This window comes from Liolophura sinensis, chromosome 6 (genome assembly GCF_032854445.1).
Source record: "Liolophura sinensis isolate JHLJ2023 chromosome 6, CUHK_Ljap_v2, whole genome shotgun sequence".
Taxonomy (NCBI): domain Eukaryota; kingdom Metazoa; phylum Mollusca; class Polyplacophora; order Chitonida; family Chitonidae; genus Liolophura; species Liolophura sinensis.
The window spans coordinates 60854011-60881188 of NC_088300.1; the positions used below are offsets into that span (position 1 = coordinate 60854011).

The window sequence follows — 27178 nt, forward strand, 5'->3', positions numbered from 1 at the left end:
CACAATTAACAAGAAAACTACATTACCTACGAACTTCATATTTTGTTTATGACAAGGACTTCTGTATCAAAAGATATGATTAAAAGATTTATTTATTGATTTGATTGGTGTTTTACTTAAGAATATTTCTTGATTATTATGGTGAAAGGAAACCTGGCAGAGCCCAGAGGAAACCCACAGCCATCCGCAAGTTGCTGACAGAAGATTAAAACATTTTCATCCAATAATTTCAGGTTTGATCATTTGGCAAGGTAAGTATTAATGTGTACATACATAGTCTGTGTGTAAGAGAGAGAGAAATCTACTTTGACATATCAACACATAACCTTAAGTTTTGTGTCATGAAAATACTGCCAGGATGTTAGCCGCACTAACACTAAGCAGTCTGTTCTAATGGAGTAGCTCATATATACTCAGGTCACCCAACAACAAAGACTATAAATTGAATCTCAGGTGGGAATACTTTTGTGGATAACAATTTTAAAGAAAGTGATGAAAATTTGTCAATACTAGATCAAGCAAATCTCTTAGAACTGTCAGCAGTACAACTTTACATGCTTGGTCACTTCAGAACATTTCTCACCCTCAGTGAGCTGTATGTGCAAAATTAGGCTTCCCCTGTGTGGGAATTAAGACCTGCGAGCACATGTCACATTACAGGAGATTGTGTGGGTATTTTAAATACAAACAAGGCTTTCTATGACCTTGGCAGTGAAAACACATGGATTTCCTGTATATATTGACTCGAATCTACAAAACAAAGAGGCAGAAATGCTCAGACAGTTTCAATCTCGCCGATGACATATAAATATACCACGTCAATGATTGTTATAGCGCATTTCCAAAGTTTTCTGGCAGGAAACAAGTTTTTCTGCTTTCAACACTGTCGATTTCATCCGAGGAGTGGGTGAAGCTGACCAGTGCGCGGTTGACATTAGAACACGGTTAAATCAGGTGTCAGCTTCACTCATGGATACATCTAAAGTAGCTCTCCAGCAATCTTCAACAGAAACAAGTACGTGAACTGAGCGAATGGGAGCGGATGTGAATATTAATTAATGACGCTTTACAACTTCGTACAATGCACTGGCAACAAAAAAATACCATGAATACCATATAAATATTCTTTTTAGTGACAAATGTGCAATTTCTGAACTAAAGGTTTGAACTTTTTGGTGATGGTTTGACTGGGTGATTTTATAGCTATTAGCTTACATGCTAGGGTAAATCTGTGCAATTCTGACAAAAACCTGAAAACACATGATATTAAATCACTAGAAAATGATTGAAGTGGTTCCATAAAGGCAGATGAATTCTCATATCACCAAGGGGCATAACTCCTGAACTGAGGGCGTAATTAAATCCATTAATTTAGCAAGTAAACGAATACTGTTACTATATTGACTGGAAAAATTATTAGAGCAGATTCTGACTGTGGAACTGACCTGTGACATTTCATTATACATACCTATTGAACAATCCCACAACAGGGGGTTGTTGCCCAAAGAGGTTATAATGTTACACCGCCCTAATAACACTGACATCGCATACTGGCGGCATATGCCGCCTTGGTATTTACGACCTGCATAACGTTACGACCCCTTTGAGAAACAGCACCCAGGGGCTGTCCAAGTGTAAGACAACTGTGAGCTACTTAACAATAGGCAGTGGAAATCCCTAATTAACAGCTTGTTAGTATTGCAACAGGGGGTTTACAAGTTGTGTAATATATGGCCTGCACACATGTATAACAATAATGAGACTACTATAAACTCTGGTATGGAGTGGTTTCACTAAATTCACTACGTAAAGAAAGACCAATGCAACTGTATACATCTTCATTTTCTACACTTCTGAGTTTTCACTGTGCTATTGACCCTATTATCAAAGATGTGGCTACTGCAATCGGTTTACATTTGTACAGTTCATTTATACACATTGGGTAAAAACTGTTCACACTGACACACCTTGTACTGTTTCATATATATGCTATGGGTCAGTTTATGACAGGCGTTTGTATACAGAGCAGTGCTCACTTTGTATATGTTTCTTTTTTTGTGTGTGTGTGTCCATGTGATCAGTCCATTTACCCAATGTGTACAAAATGATCTGTATAACTGTAAACCGGTTGCAGCAGCCACATCTTTGATAATAGGGTCAGTAGTACCTTGAATGCTACTATATATTATGCATTATTTCTGTCAAAAGTCAGATTTTATCACAAATTACATCATTGCTGATCTTGCTCGGAACTCGATGAACACCCCCGAAGTGCCCCGAGCCCGATGAACCGTGTTGCTACAGTGTGGGCCAGGTGATATGTACACAGATAATACATGGTTCTTCGGGACAGCTTAGCACCCCCTCTGGACCACTACAAATGCCCCCATTTGGTCTGTTCCTCACACCCTCGCCCCAATGTGGCTAGGCCCATTTAGGCTGTTCCCCACAGAGTTCTTTTTAAACAGGGATCATTGACATCATCACACTAAGACATTTAATTTCTGGACTGACTGCTGGGGTCTTGAGAAAAACTGTACTTTGAAGCCATTTTTACCCCCCAAAGTGAAAGCTGAAAAATTTGTTGGTACTGTTATATGTTATTACACATGATAATCTGCACATTAAGAAATAAAACCAAAGCGTTTCATGTATCCTTTAAGCATGCACAAGATCAGATGGTAGGCAAGATGTATGGTGCTGGTAAGTTTCATCAAAATTGGTATGGCTGGGACAAAATCGTCGACAGACAGACAGAGAGACAGGCAGGCAGGCAGAGAAACCGACAAGCAGGCAGAGAGACAGGCAGGCAGGCAGGCAGGCAGGCAGACGGGCAGACAGACAGACAGACAGGCAGGCAGGCAGGCAGAGAGACAGGCAGGCAAACAGGCAGGCAGGCAGAGAAACAGACAGACAGACAGAGAGACAGGCAGGCAGGCAGAGAAACCGACAGACAGACAGACAGACAGACAGGCAGGATGATTCCAGTATGAGCCCCTACCACCAACTTTGTTAAGGGTATAAAGTAAAGTAAATTAGACTCATAAAACCATTTTCATGAATTTAGAAAAAAAATATATAATCATTTTTAAACATTTGGTGTGATTGTGATTCTTTAACTCTTACGATGGGAGCATATAGCAGAGAGTTTACTCAGCAGGAAGGTGTATGTGCTGCTCTCAAACACTGAAACATTCCAGCTTGCGAAATTTTAAAAACTCGATCTGGTACACGTAACTTGTTGGGTAGGACTCCATCACATTCTGGCAGCCAACAAAAAAAGTAGTTGTCATCGGACAATCCAGAGTAGCAATTTTACGAGCCCAGTTTGGACAGGCAAGTTCTAGGTTCCTCCACTCTGTTTGTCTCGTAGGAGCTTGGTGACAGTAAGGGATCGACAGCGTGCAACCTTATATTCATTAAAGACCACTTGCTTGCCACCATTATGGCGTATACCCAAATTATTCACTGTGAAATCAATACATACTTTGACTTTTTTTTTCTCTGCACTTTGGTGCCACATTATGATTTTGGAGAACAAGAAAGAAATGACTGAAACTATCATTGTCAAAGCTTATTTCTTCTCTTTAACGGTAAGCCAATTGAAAAATCCCAGTTTTAAGCTCCTTACAATTCAAATCTGATATGAAGGCAGTTATGCAGAATTACAACACAGTTTACAAAACTCTTTTGTCTTGAACTACCCTGAAAATTCACATAACGTATGGTATATATATACACTTACACTGCTTCTCATGTGAACTGGGAAAACTACCCGATACCCTAATTAAAATACTCTCTACTCATTTATTTACTTATATAATAATGATAATAATGGCTTTATTTCAAGAGGGTAAAATACAATGTGTATACTCTGTCAACACTGGCTTGATCTACCCTGAGGCCCTCAGGCAAAAACAAATCTGAAACAATTTGTTACATTGCATATGTGTTGGAAAAGATGGTAATTTGAAAGGTGTTTATAACATCATACTGAGTTTTCCCTATTTTGCCATAATCACGTTTGACTTTATGGTTTAAAAAAAACAGCTATTTACAGAGTAATTAAGACATCTCCCTTCAGCAGCTATCTGACATGCAACTTCTTACTTGGCCGCAGCAGAAGCAGTGAAAGCTGCATTTGCATGATATATACCTGGCTGCGTGCATGGTGAAGTGCCTGTCTGTTGCAGCAAGTCAGCGCTTAACACTTGTCAGAACCAGTGAGGGTCATAAGCTTTCTTCTAGTACTGCATTTTGTATGCTAATCAGGTTAAAATGTACCAGTTATTATTTTCATCAAAATTATTGTACTTATATTTTATGAAGGTCTTAATCAGAAAAGAACAGATCTCAAGAGTTTGCACATCTGTATGTTTACTCTCCAAATATAAGGCTTTAATATCATCATCAATTGATGTGAATATACATGTATATGCAAATGCCACTGGATTCAGTCTCAAAGAAATCTTAATACATTACAAGACAATTAACATTCACAATTCCTTTCATACTCAAACAAAAACATATAAAATGCTATTTTTAGCTTGAAAATTAATGCTCCAAGTAGATACGCTCCAAAATTTTCCAGGAATCAATTTACGGTCAATCTGTCTACAGACATATAAAACTGACAATGTTGGTTGTATTTATGTACTGTAAATGGTTCTTCTCGGCTTGAAGATATTGCACTAAGTGCCTTTTTCCCACTAAATACATGCAGTTTTCAAATCACCACATAAATTTAATACCCTACAAATATGTCAAATGAACTGCAGATGATTTCTACAGGAAACTTGGCCAAGCAATACAAAAATCCACAAAGATAAACGGTTAGCTGTGCATGGCAGAATCCACTCATCTTTACACACATGCACATCAACATCACATTTAAACTATCAGGAATTTAGCCATTAATTCATACATCATTAATGGAAATACTAAATAGATTTCATCTTTCTGAGAAAAAAGTTAAACTTTTTTATACATGAATAAGACCTGATATAAACGTAAATAATTCTTTCATACCAGATGAACCATTTTACAACTCTCAGTTCTATCAGATATGCTCCAGCTATGTGCTAGCTTCTTACAAATATAGTAGTACCCAACAGTTTATCCAGATGTCATCACAGTTAAAAATTTTCAGTGTTAGTGTTTATCATGGATGATACCAAGCCATTAGAATCCCTCTCTTTTTTCATCAACTCATAAAAACATTGCTGTCAGACGTCAGTAAATTATTGGGAGAGCACCCAAACAATATTTATGTTACTGCAGACAAGCTTAAATGGACTCATAAGTTCTGTGGCCAGTACCTCTGCCTGAGTTCACTCAAGTTTTCAGCAACATCAAGCAGCTTTACAATCTGCTCCGTCTGTCTCCTGCCTGTCTGTCTGTCTGTCTGTCTGTCTGTCTGTCTGCCTGTCTGTCTGTCTGCCTGTCTGTCAGTCAGTTGGTGAGTCAAATTTTGGACACTACCTTTTAACATGTGCAGGTCAGTCAAATTTTAGACATCCTATCATTCAACATGAATCATTCGCTTAAAAATGGGCATGCAAAGTGATGTGCTAAATGACATCGACGTCCTGTGGGATGTAACAGCCATTGTGACATTACTGAGCATGTTATTAGAACAGCAATTCAAATGACTTTTAACGACTTCAGTTTTTTTCTTTCTTTTTGCCTGTAACGTTTGACTCTAATAAATACCAACAGATGCTAGAAAGGTTTTTGTGGACCATATCTTTGCTAAAAATTATGCTTTAAGAAAGGAAAAAGGGAAATCATTTATACATTTATCAAGAAATATTCTCACATACACTCACATACACATAAATAATTAAACCTATGGAAGACTGCATAAGTCCAACATTTGTAAAATTTAGTAAAATTTTTAAAAAATAATAATAAATAAATAATTAAACAAAGCATTATTTGATCAGATTTCGACAACATAATGGCATGGAAGTGTGTACACATACTTGAACAGTCTTTAGTATTTTTTTAGGTGTTTTAAACACAAGATTATGTCAGACAAGGATGCACAAGGAGCAGATGACACACACCCACGAACAAGTGTAAATCGAGATACAAGTACCTCCACTGTGTTCACAAGGGCTGCGGGTATTAACACAAGGGCTGCGAGTATTAGCACAAGGGCTGTGGGTATTAACACAAGGGCTGTGGGTATTAGCACACGGGCTACGGGTATCAGCACAAGGGCTGCGAGTATTAGCACAAGGGCTGTGGGTATTAGCACACGGGCTATGGGTATCAGCACAAGGGCTGCGAGTATTAGCACAAGGGCTGTGAGTATTAGCACAAGGGCTGCGGGTATTAACACACGGGCTATGGGTATCAGCACAAGGGCTGCGAGTATTAGCACAAGGGCTGCGGGTATTAACACAAGGGCTGTGGGTATTAGCACACGGGCTACGGGTATTTACACAAGGGCTGTGGGTATTAGCACACGGGCTACGGGTATTAGCACACGGGCTACGGGTATTAACACAAGGGCTGCGGGTATTAGCACACGGGCTACGGGTATCAGCACAAGGGCTGTGAGTATTAGCACAAGGGCTGTGGGTATTAACACAAGGGCTGTGGGTATTAGCACACGGGCTACGGGTATCAGCACAAGGGCTGTGAGTATTAGCACAAGGGCTGTGGGTATTAACACAAGGGCTGTGGGTATTAGCACACGGGCTACGGGTATCAGCACAAGGGCTGCGAGTATTAGCACAAGGGCTGTGGGTATTAACACAAGGGCTGCGGGTATTAGCACACGGGCTACGGGTATCAGCACAAGGGCTGCGAGTATTAGCACAAGGGCTGCGAGTATCAGCACAAGGGCTGCGAGTATTAGCACAAGGGCTGCGGGTATTAACACAAGGGCTGTGGGTATCAGCACAAGGGCTGCGGGTATCAGCACAAGGGCTTGAAACCAAACATGTAATCTCTGGGGTGAAACCGATGGTAAAATGCCGCCAGCGGGTTGGTACGCCAGAATAATAGCTATATCAAAGTTCACAATTCACAGAACAAAAGCGGCGATAATCTGGTCCAAAATAGAAAAAAATCTCCCAAAATTTAAACCTGATCTGTAGCATATCTTGGTGAAGCCAGGTACCAAACTTTTTTGATTTGGAATTATATGACCACAATGCAGACTGAGCCCTATAATCCAATATGCTTACAACTGGGCAGATCTTGCTACAGCACTCAATGGTCACAGCAAGGCAAAGGCAAATCATGCATGCTGTGCCAATCTCTGATCTTTACAAGCACATGCTGGATACCTGAGAATCTAACGTTTAATTTGCAGCTACGTGGTGATGAACGACCTCTGATGCATTTTCACATTGATCTGAATGCATAGCCAGATCTACTAAGTTCTAGCCAAATGTATGCTTCTCCTTTGGACATATCCTAAGCCACAATTAAACTACTCATTGGCAAATCTATCTGCAGGTGATCTCAGTATTTGTGTTAGAAGAATAATAACGCCAAGATGAGCTAGTTAGCCACCTGTGAAACGAAGGCACCTGTGAAACGTGGTGAGTGGTTGGCTGAGAACAGCTAGAGATTCATGGGTGGTGAAAACCCTTCTATAGGATCCAGTCCAGTGGTCCCAATTTCTTGAGAGCACCTTCTGTGAAATGTCAACCCTTTTGACCTCCAAAGCTCTTATTTTCAGTATTATGAAAATGACCTAAAAAGGTTTGTTTGTCACCAAATATGCAAGCTTCAAAAAACTGTGCCAATTATATCTCCACACCCCATAAAAATGTTTCAATATATTCACTGTAGAAGCAGTTACAAAGGTTGAGGAATTTAATGTCTGCTTTGGACACAGGATATAGAATTCTTTCTAAATTATCTGACTGTTCAGTGCTGATGTACTGATGCTGATACTAAAAATATTTTAAGAAAGCAAACCACACCTGAAATCATAAACACCTGCAGCAAGGATGGTTTATCTTCTGAACAAACCATCTCTATAACTGAATACAAAAAAAGTCATCACATTCTTGGCAACTAATGAACTCATACTTAGCAAAGTAAACTTTTTATTTATTTATTCAGCTATGTATCTGATTGGTTTATCATGCCGTAATCAAGAATATTCCTTTATACCATGGCTGCCAGCATTCTGAACTCTTTGAAAGCACTCTGTTAATACGAATAATTAACAGTTTTTTCATAGAGGCCTATAAATACATGCAACACTAAAGAACAGGAGAAAAAAAACTGTGTTTGGCTCCTATTTCAATGATGGTTCTGCCATATTTGAGAGCAAACTGGCGGCAGGCAGATTTTAGCAGGTACAGGGCAAACTGATTACAAAACATGCATGACATCTGTACATCACTATTCATTCCCTCACCTTTGACCCTTGTCTTATGTTATCAAGGTTTAGTCTGGTCTAACATGGACGTTCACTGGCCATGCATTCCCGCTATAAAACAGCCCATCTTCATCCTGAAACCATCGGTCTCAGTGAAAAGAAGAGATAAACTGAAGGCTAAATAAAGTGTATGAACATTATAGATGAAGTGCCCCAGACAGTCAGTTCCTTGTATCTGGGGTTAATATAACAGTGTGCAGGAGGTAAAATTGAAATTCCATGAAGTTGAAGGACAAACCATCCTTAGTGTTTGAGGGATGATTAAAAGATGTCCAATTTAAAGCAAATCCTCCCAAGGTCAGCAAACCAGCCAAACCAACCAGTTCAGATATGGTGTTGATTAGTGGAGTATTTGTCCCATACACTCAGAGCTTGATTTCATTTATTTATTTAATATTAATGTCATTTTTTCAGTATTATTTCACTACAGTGTCTTAATTTTAGCAGCAGCTAACCACTGTGGAATGTTTTTAAGTGTTGTTTCACAAAAATGCTATGCCCCAAACACCATACTACATAACCAGTGATTAGCATATCCTCTTATAATTGTAATTTAAGGTGTCTCACTTACCAGATAAGCACTTGAGACATTTTTTACAATTTTTCACAAAGTTACTGCATATAGCGCTTAAAAATTTAGTAGAAAATCAAACGAAAGACCAAACTATACCCAAGAACATATGTTGACTATAATCTGTTTATACACATACGCATAGGTATTTAATCTCTCATTTCAAAATCCACCGGCAAACCAGCAGAAACGATGTGAAACACCCACTCCATGCGAACATGCCTTGGAAACACAGCAAATTAGGTTCCATCATGATGAACAGCTACTGTGTGCCATACTTGTTTTACTGAAGCTTTGATGCTAAACCTAGTAGATGTACACTAAGAACTCTTCACAATTTAACTATGAGTGACTTTGTTGGTATTAGAACAAGCAGAATCTCCCCCATATGTTTTCTTCTCCAGCCACTAATTGTAGGTGATGTCAGCTAGAAGATTAAAGAACAGATGGTGGTTCACTGGAGATAAGCGTCAGTTCCAAACTAACTAGCCCCAAGTATAAGTGCCTCAGATACCCTCACCCTCGGGTTTAGCGTGGTTCAAAGACTTTGTCCATCTGTTCCAGGGCTTTATGTATCATCAGTTTATTACTGTATGGTCTGAGATCTGGGGTTCAACAAGGTTTAAATACTTAGCTTGGTTCAATCATTCACTCACTTGTTTGCAAAATGCATTGAAAAAAAACATCCTGAGACCATTATAGTTTTAATATTTGAAGAACTGTAGTTGGATCAGCAAATTGTCAATTCCAATTCCGCTATTACATGGTCATGGTCACTGATATCTAGGTTCCAGTCTAAGAGCTTTGTTCCATCTTCAAAGTTCAATCCCGAACTTAGTTTCAGTCATTCTCAAACAGTATGTGTGCTAACATGTTTAAGAGACAAATGTGCGACAGCCAGGAAATTTAGTTAAAGATGGCTGACGGCAGCCAAGCAGAGTGACCATAATCAAACCCATGCAACCAACCCTCTGCTGATCTCAAGTCACCTGGAAAGCATGACCTTGATTGGTTGATATTCTGGACAAGTGTGACAGCCAGCATATCCAAAAAGGCCGACAGTAGCCATACTACATTCTGTTCAGCAGCAGAAATCAATTCTGTCCTTTCGCTTACCCCGATTAAGCCACTGAGTATAAGTATGAACATGACTGGCTGAAAACTACTCCCTGCCCTCACAAATTTCAGGACAAGGGATAAAAATCTGTTATCAATTAAAGCACCAGTTATTTAGAAAACAGCTGTCTTTCAAATAGTGCTCCACACCTACAGTGTCACACAGTACCACAAGATATGAGTGCTTAAAACAATGCATTTATTTATTTTGTTTGATTGGTGTTTTACATCATACTCAAGAATATTTCATTTATACAATGGCCACCAGCATTATGACTATAAACAGGTTGCCAGCAGACAACTCAAAACTGAGCTGAACTCAAAGAGACTGTACCAGCCCGGAGAGCACAGTTGGTAGAGCGTCCGCTTCAGGAGCAGTAGATCCAGGGTCAATCCTGGGCAGTAGTCACACCTACGACTTTAAAACAGGAAGGTGTGACTTCCTCACTTAGCGTTCAGCATCAATGAGATAATGCAACGACTGGTTGACCCGAATCAGTATAAACGCTCGGGCAGGGTAGCTTACTTGCCTTCAGTAAGTTGTCTCAGTGAAGCAGCACTAGCCAAAACAGCGGTGGAAATCCGTCCTGCAACAAGGAGGCACATCACTAAGGATTCCTTCGTCGTTATATGACTGAAAAATTGTTGACTACGACATTAAACCCCAAGCTTTCACTTCACTCACTCGCAGAGACTGCACTGGTGAAAGGTCCTGGGTAATTGCGTAGCGCTAGTACGTTAACCACCTTCGCAATGAGAAAATTTAGGCCTGCATGTTCATATAATACAGAGTATTATTTTGGGCTTCAAATCCACAACACAAACATACCTATATTGTGGAAATTTTAAATTAGATTGCCTGACTCACTAACAAAATCACAAGTGTATCATTAACTTAGATCTTCAGATATGGCATACTGGTAATATAATCTGATGTTTCATTATCTGTAACCCCTTAAACCGCTCCTCTGGAGTGATATGCCCTCTTTGGCCTGTCACTGTCAGTTGACTTCCTGCAGCTGACACATAATTTGTCCAGTTCTGATTGATTACACTGCCAATCAACCACTTCTATGGCCAAAAACATCCATTTTAAGACAGCACATGTGACCAAGGTGACTGCAGCAGATATGAGAATGGAGAGGTGGGTGGTCTGCAGGGGTTGTTGGCGTTACCTGGGGCTTTAATTTTCACATGTACGCTAGAATTGTGTCCTAGTTGTACTGTATACTCAACATACATATAAATGCACAAAGCAATTTTATATTGGTTGCTCTTTTAGTATTAAATAATGCAGGGTAAGTATTAATTATGGCTTCAATTTTCACAGGATTTCATATTTTAGGGAAATAATCCAGGAGCTATAGCAGCGTGAAAACACAGTGGTCAGTTCACAGCACTCAGTACCGCATAAATCCACCAGTAGCATCACAAAGAGCATTAAAAGTGTTTACCACAAACTCTGTTTTTACACTAGCATAGCTCCTGGACTATTGCACTAACATGAAAATCTGGTTGAAATTGAAGCCGCAATTGACAAGGAATACTTACTTCAATAGTTGATTACTTACTTCTGAGAGAAAACAATATAAAATTGCTCTGTGCATTTCTATTTTTGTTGAGTATAGTTTGTACCAACCAATACACACCACTATAGCCTGTACACTGTTGCAAAATGGTAACAGAAGTATCTTGATCAACAGATGGCAATATCAAGAAGTAACAGAAAAGAAAAACACATTTTCTTCAACCACATACATGTTGTGCAATGCCTTTGTTCTTGTTTTCACATTTGCCTTCTGTTTGTGAAATCTACACTGTGAAACTCTCAACTGGGCATTACAGCTGCCACACTTTGCAGTTATGAAACAAAATCTTGGCGGGCTAATACCACAGACAACTCTCGTAAGGAGCAGTTAGCTTAAGCGTGTTCTAAAAAGAGTGTGATAATCACATAACTGATTAAAAAAAAAAACAAGAACCAACGCATAGTGAAACAACGTTGACTACCACGTTGTATTTAACATGTTCCCTGGAGTTGGTTTATTAATCACGCTCATTCCTGGAGGTCCTTAAAGTGAGACATCTTTTTTTTTTTTTTTTTTTGACATCATTTTTTTTAGTTTTGGACATCAGCCAGAGTGGTCTTCCCACAATACTCACCATGCACACTGTACATATACATTACAAGAAAAGCTAGTGTACTTATTTCACTGACATTGACAACAAAAATAGCAACCAAAAACATGTTTTTACTTGTTCAATGGTAACATGTCTACATATTCCTTATGTTGGTAACATTAGAATTTGAATTGTCTAATGTCAAATTAATTTTTGCACATCCTGATAATTGAGATCTAAGTGTAATTTATGCAAGAGCTGAACTTTGTCAACACAATCTTTCAGATACGTCACATAAGCGTCATTTCAGAGTGGCCAAAAAAATGTTTATCCTACTCCATGGGTTAGCAATCCAAGCAGGGATTCAATTTGACAACATGCATTTCTGTTATCACAGGATAGATGAATGTCCATGACCCTTGAAACCCGAAAGGATATATGGTAGTTCAATCACTCAATTTGCTTAATTTTCAACAATGGATAAATGCATGAAAACTTGGGTCAAACTCATAACCAATAAAGCATGCAATACCACTGAAGTATCCTTACCTATAACAGAAATACAACTCCGCGCAGTTAGCAAATGTCTTCACAAAGTGGCCTAGTCAAATTTGTCACTGGACACCGATTTTTCTGGTTATTGACATGACAGGTGATACTGTGCATATATATGTAATACTCTCTTATTAGCCTATTAACTCCTTGTAGCCTATTTTGAAATAAATGTAACAAAAAATCATAACTCCATTTTCATAATAAAAAGATATATTACCAAAAAGCAAGCCGGCAAGGTGGCCTCAACTACAGGAATTATCGTTTATGTCGTGATAATGAAAGATTCCTTTGACCTAAAACAATACCCTCATCCACTTTTATATTGACTGTAAAACTGCCATAAGATACTCATAGGAAAAACATTATTTCTTAACTATACCAGGACATTTAGCCTCCATTAAATGATGTGCATGGGTGTAATACTGAAGTCTTTACATTTAAAACATCATTAATAATTCCACATTTAAGAGAGATTTTTTTTTCTCTTTCTCTGCTGGCTTACCCAGTACACAAAGACAGAGTTGTGATACTGCAAAAGATACACCATACAAGCTTTTGCTATGAAACAATTTTTCTCAAGTATAATAATGGGAAAGTTACTTGTGTTTCTGGCGAACTTATGACAATCAGAAATAACTGGGTGTAACTGAGCATTAAGCTGATCAGGTGATGATTTAATGAAGATCTGTTTACAGACAGTGGAGCAAGGAAAGAAAATACTAACCTTATTCTACATAAACCTGTGCAATACATAGCCTTCATCTACATACACCTGTGCAATACATAGCCTTCATCTACATACACCTGTGCAATACATAGCCTTCATCTACATACACCTGTGCAATACATAGCCTTCATCTACATACACCTGTGCAATACATAGCCTTCATCTACATACACCTGTACAATACATAACCTCCATCTACATACACGTGTGGAATATATAATCTTCATCTACATGCACCTGTACAATACATAACCTGCATCTACATACACCTGTACAATACATAGCCTTCATCTACATGCACCTGTACAATACATAACCTGCATCTACATGCACCTGTGGAATATACACTCTAAACAGGATGTAACATTTCAGCCAAAGCGTCCAGAGAATGTCACCAACACATCAGGAAATCTCCCTGGGCAATGGGCGGCCCACGACGCTGTCACAATCAGACTTTCGCCAATCCCAATCTACACGAATTAATGAAGAAATAACGAGAGACTGTCACAGACAAGCGTGCCCATTAGGAAGTCCCACCCACAGCCCTAAGTCTGTGCCCACAGGCATATTAACCACGGTCCAGGTAAAAAAAAATGAAAGTTTTTATCAACAGCTATGAGCTGAGTTTAATCTCTGATTGTTTGGGATATTTGTAACAGTTCATTCTGGTTATTCGAAACAGATTATTTGTCATATCTACCATGGGAAAGCATTAAATTACACATTTTATGACACTTATTATAATCTAAAAATGCAATTTTGGTGCAAAATTTAGGTAATTTACCAAAAAGGTGTTCTAAGAGCAATATAAACTTGTGAAAATAATCACCACTGATGTTGATCCTGACAATTACATCTTCCATCAGAGAATTAATGTAAGAACATTAGAATAGTTCTTAATAGTTCTTGAAATTCAACAAAAATATGACGTCATTTTATCTCCGCACACCACTTAATACTAATTTTTTTCCCAGTTTTAAAATCAGCAGTGAATGGAACAACATGTAGACTGCATCTCAAAAACCTTTCTGAAAGTCTTAAAAACACACAATTTGTAACACTCAGGAATAGAACGTTGTCTGAATACTGTCAAGGAAACATGCATACTGTATCCAGACAAGCCTAACGCCATCATTCTTGTATACAAATACAAAAGCCTAACCATACTTTCCCATCTGTTTTCACAGTAGCATAAAAAACTACTTTACTGAGTCTAGTCTGTATGAAAAATTTCTCCTAAAGCAGATATGCTTTACAACGAATTCTCACACTCAAGAAATAAAAAATTTCATGGACAGTTGTAACTGAAATTATTGTTTTTTCTTTTATTCCATCACATTTCTAATGTCAAGTTAATGTGATATGTTAACACACTAATGATAATGAAATCAAGGAATTTAAACATCTGATCATGATTAATTGCTAAAAATGTCAGCTCTCCACGTGGCACTAGTTTTCCATCAAAATTCTCCAAATTAAGGAAATTAGAGGGCTCGCTTCTTTCTTGCAGGCTAACAGTGTTTTAACGAATCGCCTCAAGTCAAATTCCAGAAACGAAAACTTCCGTTCTCTCCAGGAAGTCCTCTTTTTACGACCAAGCGTCCACGTTATTATTTATTCAAGAAAGCAGCTGGTACTAAACCTAATTGATAAAATAGAGTGAGCTATTAGTTAATAGGATGAAAGATGTGCTAATTTCACGGCTGAACCTGGGCGATAGCTGGCCATAATTTGTAGAGAGACCAGCAAAATGGGGGAATGCAAACCCAAGGGGTTATCATCACAGTCTGTCCAGATATCCAATCATAATTTATCTCTCTTTGCCAATCATAAACTGTCACTTCTTTTCAGTGACAACAGCCCCTGGGGGAAGCCATGAAATCATTCACCAAAACTAGAACGACTAAAGACCCTTTAGCTATCTGTCCACTCACAGTGAAATGTCAGACATATTATCAATGTTGGGGCAATTGCTATCTTGCCAACAATCGCTCAGAGGAGCGGAAAGAGCTCTTTGGCAAGTCTTGGTATTTAAAGAGAGAAAATTTATTCTTCCCTTTTGTTTTTTAAATTTCTTTTTTGTTTTTCAGGGTAAAAACAAATCATGAACAACTGGAAGCAATCAAAACAGTGCAACTGTCTTTCAAATTAACATTAAAAAAGTTCATATTACAGGCTGAAATATTCCCCTTGCTTTCGTGCACAGACGATATTCCTAAGGCCTTCTGATTAATGGCTCAGGGCTAAAACTAAAAACATTTATGACTCCAGACAGGTATAATTATGGCCTGGCTTTCAATTTATACATATTTGCATGGCCTCTAAATTTTTACTCCTTGACAAGTGTATATATGTAGTGTATACATGTAAGCATAGCATCAAACAAGAACGTCATCTTGACCACAGCTTGGACCTGAAAAATGTCTGAAAATATGGACATAATTGTCTTAATATATAATCTTAATTATATAACAGTGACATTTTCTTTAAAAATATTCCTATTTCCCCACTAACTCTTTATGACCCACTTTAACCATATTAAAGACTTTTGGAATTCTTAACTTGGATCTGAATGGTACTTAAAAAACACTTCAAACAAAAGTAATAAACAGCATATTGCAGAGAGAAATTTAAAACTTCTTATGAAGAAAAAGGCAATCATCTTATCAGTTATCTTTCACCTCACATCACAAACCAGAAGCACATTTTGATGTCACACTGGGATAAATTTGACATCACAAAATCACAAGCTCATTTTGATGTTATACTGTGATAAATCTGACATCACAAGTCAGAAGCACATTTTGATGTCATACTGTGATAAATCTGACATCACAAATCAGAAGCTTATTTTGATGTCATACATTTTGCACATTTTGGAGGAGTTATTATTACCATCATCATCATCATCTTATCATGTTTATTTCAGTCCATATGACATAGAAAATACACAGGAGAGTAAAAATAAATAAGTAAATAAACATACTTAGGAAAGGTGTGGTGCAAAGTCAGATCAGAGAAAATTAGTTGTCACACTTATAGCTGAAATCGCCTTAAACATAATCCAACACCACAAAGTAAATCAGTCTACAGGAAATAATAAAGAGCTTGTTTCTGATGCAACCTTAAACAGATGCAACTTGATGCAACCATTAAAAGTTGTTTAAAATTTCAAAGATCTTGCAAGATAATCTAATATCTCATTATCATTTTCATCTCCTTTATATACTTATTATTCCAGGTTGTTTAACTTGGGATTTGAGGATCTCTTTGATAAGGTTACAAAGCCGGGATGTAGACATATACGAACTGTTCATGTATATAGTTTTGTACAGTGGTTCGATAAGATATAAATGTATGTGCCACCCAGTACAGAGTTGTGAGATCTGTCTATTAGTATTAGCTTTAAACAAACAACTCACATCAATTATAGCAGTTAGTTAGCACACTGACCCAGGGGCCTCTCACCAATGCCTCCCACCATAATGCTGGCCACCGTCGAATAAGTGAAATATTCTTGAGTATGGCGTAAAACTCGAATGAAATAAATAAATAAATCAATTATAGCTTCAAGCCTATTCCATGTACATGTAGTCAGAAGTTATGGGTACCGCGTACTCATGAAAGAAGAGCACTCACAACTAACGGATCGGGGTAGAAACATTACAACTGTTATCGATAAGGGTAAGTAAAGGAATTGTTATCGATAAGGGTAGGTATTAAAGTCAACTGATGTCTAACAGGTGTGTTTTTTCCAACCCTCAGGGGGATAAAAAAGGAAACAGTCTAAAAATATGTCCTAGTGTCATGATTACTCTTTACTGTAATCGTTATTTAATAATAAATGAAAAAAGGATCCACTATTAATTGTCTCCTGCACAGAGACAAATGTCAGTATACAGTAACACAGCTGGAATGAATGCTTGGAGTTTAATGTGTACCACAGCTGGAATATTGTGTTATAGAAAACGACTTGGGAATAGAGAGAATGGATTCAACTACCTCTTTAACAACCAGATGAGGCAGACTGAGACTGACATCATCACATCAAAAACATTGGGCTTCGCCTGCCGATCAAGCCCCTTGGAAGAACTAACTGTACAATCTTGTTTATCTGAAGCCGATGCTGCATACTATCTGACAAAGAGCAGGAACCAGCTCAGACAGATCGAGACTGACATCGTTACATTACCAGGATGGGGCTTCGCCTGTAGATCCAATCAACTGCGGTTATACAGTGACCAATTTCAATGACATCGTATAAAAATCCTACAAAAAACATATTATATATATATGTATACCATCATCTAATAAAGATGCTGTGATTTTGCAACAAGCATTGGTATGCTCCCCAAAAACGAAAAAAAAATTCATTTTTGAGGCTTATTTTATACTTCTAATAACACCTGTGTTTCATTCATTTTTTCTGTCAATGATCGGAAATATTTGGAAATGACATCATCAATGAACTAGGAACGCGATCAAGACCTTCTTTGTGCTTGCCCGTTTAGGCTCCACAAAAACAAGATTGTTTTGACCGATATCACCATGGCAGGCTACTTAGTTTCCACACTGACCACACTGATTTTTATGCTCCAAGAAAGCTTAGAAGCTATTTTGTACTTTTGCATGTTCTGAAAGATCCAAGTGTTTCATGCATCCTTTAAGTCATAACTTCACAGTTACAATTACAATGTTTTTGCTCTTGGAAGTTTAGAATTTGTACACCAGTTCTTTATTGTAAAGCAACGTACCGACTTCAATTTGAGTTCTTTTCTGTCCTTAGTCTGTGTTTTAAGTCTTAAAGGGATACCTATGCAAGAGTTACCAAAGCTGGAGAGTTTAACCCAGGAAACCCTATCTCTACTCTTAGCCAATCAGCGTTGATTCTGTATTCCTTCAAGCTGCTGTAAGCTCTGTGACTTTATTCTGTTATATTTAGACGTTTTCACAAGGGTGGAAATTCAGTCATCTGATTATTGTCTCAATTCCATGACGAAACTGGCTGTTGCCATGGACAGATTAGTGTTTGTCAACCTAGGCCTGTATCAATCATGTACATGTAATGTTATAGTCAGGCCAAGAGTATAGTGATATTGTGTAATCATAGTATTCAATGTCAAGATTGTTTGTCTGTGTTTTGCACAAATTAGAGACTCAAGGACGAGGTAAACAAAAGATCCAAATTGCATTTGAACATGTCCTTTTCTTCTGTGACATTGCTGTGCTTGTGTACTTCATGTGTTTTATGAGATCACATACACTGATATTTGTGGTGCAATAAAGGAAAGAAAAAAAGAGTTCATGACTACAGACCGTTTTGTTACAGACAACAAGGAGTTTTACAAGTTCCCCATTACTTCCTATGTACACACTGTCAGCCATTTTGTTGCACTCTTTATGACAGATTAACCTGTCCATTGCTAAGTTTTATTCATTTATTTCATTGGTGTTTTACCCAGTACTCAAAAATATTTCACTTACATGACCACAACCAGCATTATGATGGATGTAAACCGGACACCTGCAACGGCCTGCAGGTTGTAGGCAGGTATGACCCAAGGGGAAGTCATCATGCTGGACTTGAACTCACAGTGAATGCATTAGTGAGACTTAGGATTTAGGATTAGGCTCCTAAATCCACTGTTAAGAAGTCATGCAGACAGCCATCATGTATAAAGATATGGATTGGTTGATTGATGTTTAACACAAGACATGAAAGTAGTCAGGCTTGTGAGCGAAGGAAACCAGAGTGCCCTGAGGAAACCAGATTGCCCTGAGTAAACTACCGGCCTTTGTCAGGTAGCTGAATGACTGCTTGAGATAAAAGCCGTGGCTGAACACCACTGCTCAATAGCCTGCTAGTTGCAGTGAACCATTTAAGCCAGCAGGTCCCTCTCCCCACCACCAACTATTCCTTTTAAAACAAATACCTGATTTACTATTGTGCAGACTGGAAGATGCATGGACACCGAATTTAGGCCGGGACAGGCACCATTGCATGTCCACCCCTACATGTATATCCAGCCAACCAGCAGACCACAGCCATCACTGTGAGCTTAATAAAAAAGAGAATCTGAGCCTTCTGGCTGTTTGATCAAATCTCTGCACATTTAGAGAGAGAGAGAGTCACAAGAGCTGCTATTGCTTAGGCAGAGGTCAACAGAACTGGCCTAAAACTCTCAGACACACTGGAAATTCATGGAAATCGGTTTAGTGCTCACTCTAAAAACAGGAAATAGAAAGTATGGAAAGAGCTATGGTTTAGAACATTGGTAAGCAGGACAACAGGATGGGCCAAAGCTGCACCATTAGCAATGGAGATGGCTAGATTCTTTCATAAACCCATGGAATATGAGATTGATAAAGATTAATGTGCTTGTAGCTGTTAAATCCTGTTGTTGACAATAAACAGATGTAGCTAAAATATTTCTGATGCACTGTACAAGGGCAAACTGAAATTATGTTACTATTTTCTTACCATTAATGATTACTGACTAAAAAATGGAACCAGTTAGACACATACCACATTTCCAATCACATACTTTTGTAAGTACAGAAAAATGTGCCAATTTCTTTCTAATTCCTAACGATTATAGGAATATATGCGGATAAGTCTGTGAACAGTGATCCTGCCTAATCATTACCATTAGTGTCATGTGGGAGACATTCAGCTGAGCCCTCTTCAAAAGACAAATGTCAAACACAATATTAAATGTCATTATGACACCTCTATTATAAGAGAATATCACAAAATTTGAACCGAATGGATGTGCTACAACGCCTAACAATAATAATTATATGCATGATCATGTGTCACAATTTTCATCAAATTCTATTAAAATCAAACAGCAGTTTTATTGATTTGGTATATCACATGCAAGTCAACTTCATTAAATATATACCATGTATATGCCTTGTACAAGACAAAATCAGCTCTGATTGGTAATTCCTATATGTACACCTATATACGTAGATATGCATCTGCACTAAACAAACATTAAGAAAATTACATGAGTGCCCATAACTCTTAATGCATCCGACACTTCTTATAACAGTTAAAATTCCCGAGGGTTTTTTTTTTTATTTATTTTAATGGGGGGGGGGGGGGGAAATTGTTGATAAGATACATTGCTTTGCAGCTTAATTATAGCTGACACATTTTTAGTTGAATTATTTTTGCTTTATAGCCAGAAAGCAGCAAACTTAATAGAATTTTAGCAATTAAACTCGAGAGCTTCCAAAAAACTCTTCTTTAATTATGCCTACTATATTTTACCAAAAAATTACAGTGGGGAGGAAAGCCCATGACCATATGCAGGTTACTGGCAGACCTTCCCACATGTGAAAGGAGGGTAAGTCAGTACATGGTGGAGCTCACAGTGACAGCATTGGTTAGGCTCTCCTGAGTCACTGCACTGTGCTGGCGTGCTAGACACTCAGCCAAGGAGGATCCCCAAAAATTTGCAAAAAGCCAAAGGTATGAATGTACCAGTACTTACCATAACAACTCTGCACCAGTCCACCATAAAACGTGGGGAAAAATCCCTCTCCACTTTGACCTTTGGTCGTTCTGACCTCTGACATTCCTCGGAGCTGGGATGGGTAGCCAACATTCGCAAGTTCGTTGAGAAATGTTTGGTTCCAGAAAAGCGAACAGTCAGACTGAAATAAGATCATGTTCACATTTAAGTTTCCAGGCTTAAAAAAAGGCCTCCCTTAACAGTCAAGTGGATGAAGTCAGCAGTCAGCAATTCAATGCGTAACAGCGTTATATTTTAAACTGAAGCTTTTACATCAGTTCTTCAGAAAATCTTACACTTTCTTCAAGAAGATGAACACAACAACTTTAAACATTCCAGAAAATATTTAATGGCTGAAAAACAAACATATGTGTATAATCATGAAGTTCTCATCAAATAACTGCACAATCTTACACTGAATTGGAGGGTGGCTCAGGGGGGACTACTCTTGTAGGCATCACTTCCCCACGAGTCCATAGGCGCTGAACAATATGTGTCAAAGTTGAAAGTGTGTCGCCTTCAAGCAGCTGTTCTAGAGTCATATTCACCAAAGGCAAATCAATATAATACGTTAACGATACTGAAAGAAAAAGGAAAACTCAGAATGATTATATCATAAAACTGTAATTACTGGTATTTCCTGTCTCTTCAAAAAAACATGGGCAGAAAGTTTTTAAATCTGTTTAAGGTTAGGAAGACCCATTTGGGGTTGTGACCTTCAGTGGAGTTATTATTACATTAAGATTACATTTCTCATGTATAAATGGTTTAAAATTAGCTATAAGAAAATAGGTCAATATTTCATAAGGCATATCAGCTCTATATATGCTGACAGGGGCAGAAATTCACTTCTCATGGTCACAAGTTTTCAAAACTCCTGAAGTTATTCTCGCACTAAAGTGATATCCCAAGTTAAAATGGTCTTACTATATTTAGACTAGATTTACAATATTTGAGCAAGATGTACATTAATTCCCCTTGCACAACGACAAATTTTCACAAGACCTATTATGTGCGAAGGTTCAACATGATGTATCATACAAAAAAAATTGGGGGGTATTTATATAGCTAGTGTAGAATCATTGGCCAGTCACATGTGACGACACCGCAGAAGTTTCACAGCATGCTATGAACAATTTCCGGACTGGAAATTTGAGACTATTATTACAAAATTTTGCTTCAGGTTATTTCCATCTCAGTTGTAGATAATCTATTTCCATTTTAACATACATAATAGGATCTGTTCACCACAGAATTAAGACTTTCAATACTAAATTAACATATAAAAATATTTATCTACGCTGAGTAAACTGATAACATAAATAAACATTACACATACTACACAGCAAATTTATTTCAAACAATCTTAACAAACAAGACAATCCCCTTTTCATTGCATATATATTCAACCTGCTGACTAAAGACATTTCTAGGTATTAATGTCAGTAAATGTCTTAACTTCCTGAATTACAAATCCATTAAATATGGACGAGACATCTAAATCTAACTGTGTCTTCAGGTTTCCTCTCACAAGTGTGAAATAAAATGACACAGTAAAAGTCAATTTCAACTGCAATGTAAAACGGCTAATAAAGAAATGAAATATTTAAATGAAGGCCTACCTTGCTTTTCATACAGCTCAATAATAACATTTTCTTTTTTTGCTTGATATGAGTCCATGTTCAATCCAACCACCTGCAATAAGTGCAAAAGCATGTTCCATAAAAGGCTTTCCCAGCTTCAGAAAAATATGATCATGTTTTTCTGGCATGTACATGTACAGACTGACAATATAGAAATCAGTTTATGTTTAGTAACCACACAAAAACATAACTTACATATGTATGCAGTTATAAAATAAGAGGAGTTAGTATCATTAGTGTGGTTTCATGTTTCTTAAATTAGATAACTGTTCACAAATTCATCATTTTGTTCTTCAACTGTGTTATTTTGTTTTTGAAATTAACTAATATTCAACCATAACAAAGTTATTGGTCACCCTCAACAAACTGTGTTTTGGAACATAATACCTTATCTAGACTGAAAAAAAGATTAACAGCAATAACCGGATTCAAATACATTTCATTTATCACGGGCCTTGAGCACTGGCAATCATGTGAAGTTTCACATCACAATTATTTAACGCTGAGTAAGTTCGCTGTTGCTGAGTACACCTGAGTTCCTGGATAATCATATACCTCTGAGATTTCAGAGCGTAAGACTAGACTACTTGTCGGATCAAGATAAAATAAAACACCATACCTACCTGTAGGTTAACTTTGTCATTAGCCTTAGCCTCAGGTAAGCCATACAGGTACGCATCACTCGTGTCATCAGCCTGCAGAAATGTCATCCAGTGGGGCAGCATCACCTCACCCTTCACAAATGGCTGAAACTCCACAGGTGAGGAGGGCACTACAGGTGTGTCAAAAATACCAATAGGTGAGGAGGGCACTACAGGTGCATCAAAATATCAACAGGTGAGGAGGACATTACAGATGGGTCATATATCCCAACAGGTGAGGACAGCACTACAGGTTTGTCAAAAATAAATCTACCAACAGGTAAGGAAGGTACTATCACTTTGTCAAATATACCAACAAAAGTTTCATACCAATGTTTTGCAGAGAAAAACAATTTTATTCATATTTTTTGGTATTGGCGTTTTTCATAAACTAAAGAATAATTCACTTTTATCTTGTCCAGTTTTATGAAAATTGCGAAAATTTGGAAACAAAACACAGATTCTCACAAACTACCTAACAAATCTCCACGAAGCTGCAAGCAAGCCATTGGGAGCTGGATGTGAGCTTAATTCAAAGAAACCAATTTATTGAACCAGACGAATCCATTTGACATGTTTGATGGCTACGTCCTAAGGGCAGACATGAAAAGGTTGTCCAACACAGAGAGTATACATAGACCTATAATTTCTCAATGTAACACAAAAACTACAAGCTTTCAAATTCCAAATATGTACAGTTATGAAAGACAAATGATAATTAGTGCTATTTCCAAAACACATTTTAAACTAACTAGTACAATTATAGTTCATTTTGGTGCAGAATGATTTATTTACTTATTTATTTGATTATCGCATGATATCATGATTCAGCACAGTGCATGATGATGCCATGAGTTGTTCCAAGTACAGCAACACTTACGCAGAAGACTGCCCGGGAAGTAGTCCTCACGATGAATGGGGTAAATGAAGAATTTACCGACTCTCGCTTTGACAGACAGAGAGGACACCACTGTACATGCAGCTAAGATGAGAGCTGTGGAGTAAGAAAATAGTACCAAAAAAATCATACTGAGCTTCTACCTCTTTCTGAACTTAAGACTCACCTGTATCACCTGTTATAATGCTATTCTTTTGTCACTGTACTTTCTGCATATTCAAAACTTGATAAATCTGTGATTCCAGAAAGCCTTGAGAAGCACTTTCACCTACTGATGACTGTAGTCATAAATTAGTATGGGGGGGGGGGTTGAAGCTCGAAGTCTTTTGCCATTAAAGGTAAAAACAGTCCTACTGTATCATTTGTTCTGTGAAAAACGTTAGGCAACCTTTGTTGACATAATTCACTGATCAATTTTCTCATCTTGTTCCAGAGGCACAAGTGATTTCTCAAGTTCACAAATATTCAGCTAATTTGATTTTCTCCGTGGTTTGTCTGCTCTAAATTAGTCTTTGTGTAATTTTTTTTCAGACGCTCATGTTGGAGTAAATGCCATCAATAATAATTGCCTAATACTTTTGACAGGTCGCATGATTTTGCCATTATAAACAGTATTAATTCAAAACTCCCCTATCAATTTACAATTAAAAGAACTTAATGTTGTATAAAATGTTTCCAAGATCTTCACTACAGTGACATGTAACGATGGTAAAAGAGAAACTTCCCTGCCTTCAATTACATGAACTCTTTTCAGTTTTACCATTCTTTGCAATCAACCCTTCAATTACATGAACTCTTTTCAGTTTTACCATTCTTTGCAATCAACCCACTGAAACTTGTTATTTCCCTTGTTATTTGCCCTGGAAACCAGAAATTTGATCGAAACAGCCAGAGTTTAAATATGAACTAAATGCACCACAGTATGAACCTGCACATAAAACATGAAATCTTCACCTGAGGTGGTTTAACTTCTCTTAAGATCAAGTTGGCAAAACCTGCTGTCTTCTGTTTTTGGCCAAGGAAACCAGAAATCTGATCAAAACAGCCCCAGTTAAAATGGAAACTTTAGTTCACTTTAATAGCACCGCAACGAAACTTGCTATTTCCTGTCAGTAGGCTATTAACTGGATACACTGAATTTGTTTCTATATTAGTTTCATGAAGGTGATGATTGTCATTCATTACCCCATGCAGAACAACACTGCATGTTATGAAACTTTGTTGATTTGCAGTGCGTGCGCCATAAGCCAGGTCAAGGTTATTGGGACATCAGCATGCTATTTAAAAAAAAAGTGTAACATTCATCATCAGTCTCCTAGTTCCTCTAAAAGCGCCAAAATTTGAAAATCATGGCACATGTTATTTCAATGACAGTAATCAACAGGGATTGGCAGTTTCACATACAGTGAAGATTAGAAATATTAAAATAGGCAGACTAAGACTGTATCAAGCTATTTCGTCATGGGTGAGACATGGTTGAGGACATCCGAAAATAAAATACAATAGAGTAATGTCCCAATTTTCAGCTGCTATAAACAAACACTGTGTCTGTTTGTTGATTGGCTGGTTCATCCGTCAGATATTTAACATCCTGTCTCATTCACAATCAGTCACATTTATTTTTTGAAAGGCCTGTGTGCAAAATGTCTATTGTGAATTTGCTCTTGTTCCAATATTATCTGACCAGCTTAATAAACTCCGTGCCATTTGAGATAAAAAGCTTTCAACAAAGAACATGTACATCTCCACCTTCAACCGTGCCTGACAAAGCCATACATATTCCGTTTACTTCTCATGGAGTGGTGACAGAGTTCTTGCAAATCAGGCCCTTTATGTGTGTCTCTTGCGAAAGCTCATATATGTATAACAATTTAGGCAGCCTTTCCATTATTCTTTACCAGCCTGTTAGTTTTAAATCATTGCCCCACATTAAAACCAAAAACCTATAAAAACAATGTCGCCTACCATGTGTGTACAATTCGCACCAAAGGCACACTTCTTACACCTCAAAATAGTTCATTTTGAAGCCTACAACAGCTGCAATATTTCTCCAACGCAGAATTCATTGTTTGCATATACAGGATGCAATCAACATTACGGCCTGATTTTATATGTTAATGTGGGGTGATCATTTTGCGGCTGCTAAGGTGAAGCTGCAAAAATTGTAGCGCGAATATTTGTGCAAATCTGTACTTTTACAGGAGACATACAATAAGTGCCTGATGAGTGAGGCAGCAAAACTGTCGGACTACAACAGTAAAATAGGCAAAATGTCTGAAAACTAGAGAAAGTCTGAAAACACCTCACCCTACCTTCACATTGCATTACGTAATCACCTCTTCCGAGTAAATCAGTTGTTGCTTTTTTTTTTATTTTTTTTTTATTTTGCACCTTAAACAAAAAAAGCCTGAAATCTGACAACTGGAGGAAAATACCCATGCCTGGTAAATGGAATACAGTTGGCCCTATGGCTCTGTCGGAGCGTGGGAGAAAGTGAAGACAAATTGTTAGGGCTTTAGAGACCACTACACGTCTAACTCATTAACTGATTAAATTCCTGTCATTTACATTTGAGTTAGGTTACCCTGTTTTACCTCACTGAATATTCTGGTCCATTGTGGTTAACAGTAAGACAACTACAGTAAATAACAAATACAGACTACTAAGCACGCTCGGACTAGTGTATAATCTGTCTTCTTCAACCAACAGAAGTCAAGTCAAACCACAAATTCATGCCTTGTTAGCTATAAAGTGCATGCCATTCTTCAACACATACGGACCTGACACTCCCACAAGTGAGTTCATGTTTGTTTTCACGATGGACATATTTAAAATTTAAACTTTTCCCCCTAAACATCACACTTTAATCGTCAGACAACACGTGAGTGTCAGATTTCATTGCCCTAGTGTATTTTCGCATGAAGTTCAGTTTATCAAACTTTCAATTCTTCAAGGACAGAAGTTTTTGAACAT

At 37.7% G+C, this 27178-nt stretch overlaps 1 protein-coding gene across 1 annotated transcript in view; it reads right to left on the reverse strand.

Moving 5' to 3' along the window:
• Positions 1–27073, reverse strand: part of LOC135468421 (epsilon-sarcoglycan-like) — a 191951-nt gene extending 164878 nt beyond the window's left edge. Inside the window, exons 1-6 of the mRNA XM_064746677.1 lie at positions 26986–27073; positions 24188–24301; positions 23290–23438; positions 22646–22718; positions 21438–21603; positions 21003–21165 (exon numbers count right to left, since the gene is read on the reverse strand). Of these exons, the coding sequence (XP_064602747.1) occupies positions 21003–21165; positions 21438–21603; positions 22646–22718; positions 23290–23438; positions 24188–24301; positions 26986–27031 (711 nt within the window). The 5' untranslated portion in view covers positions 27032–27073. The remainder of the gene's footprint in view (positions 1–21002; positions 21166–21437; positions 21604–22645; positions 22719–23289; positions 23439–24187; positions 24302–26985) is intronic.
• Between the last annotated feature and the right edge of the window lie 105 nt (positions 27074–27178).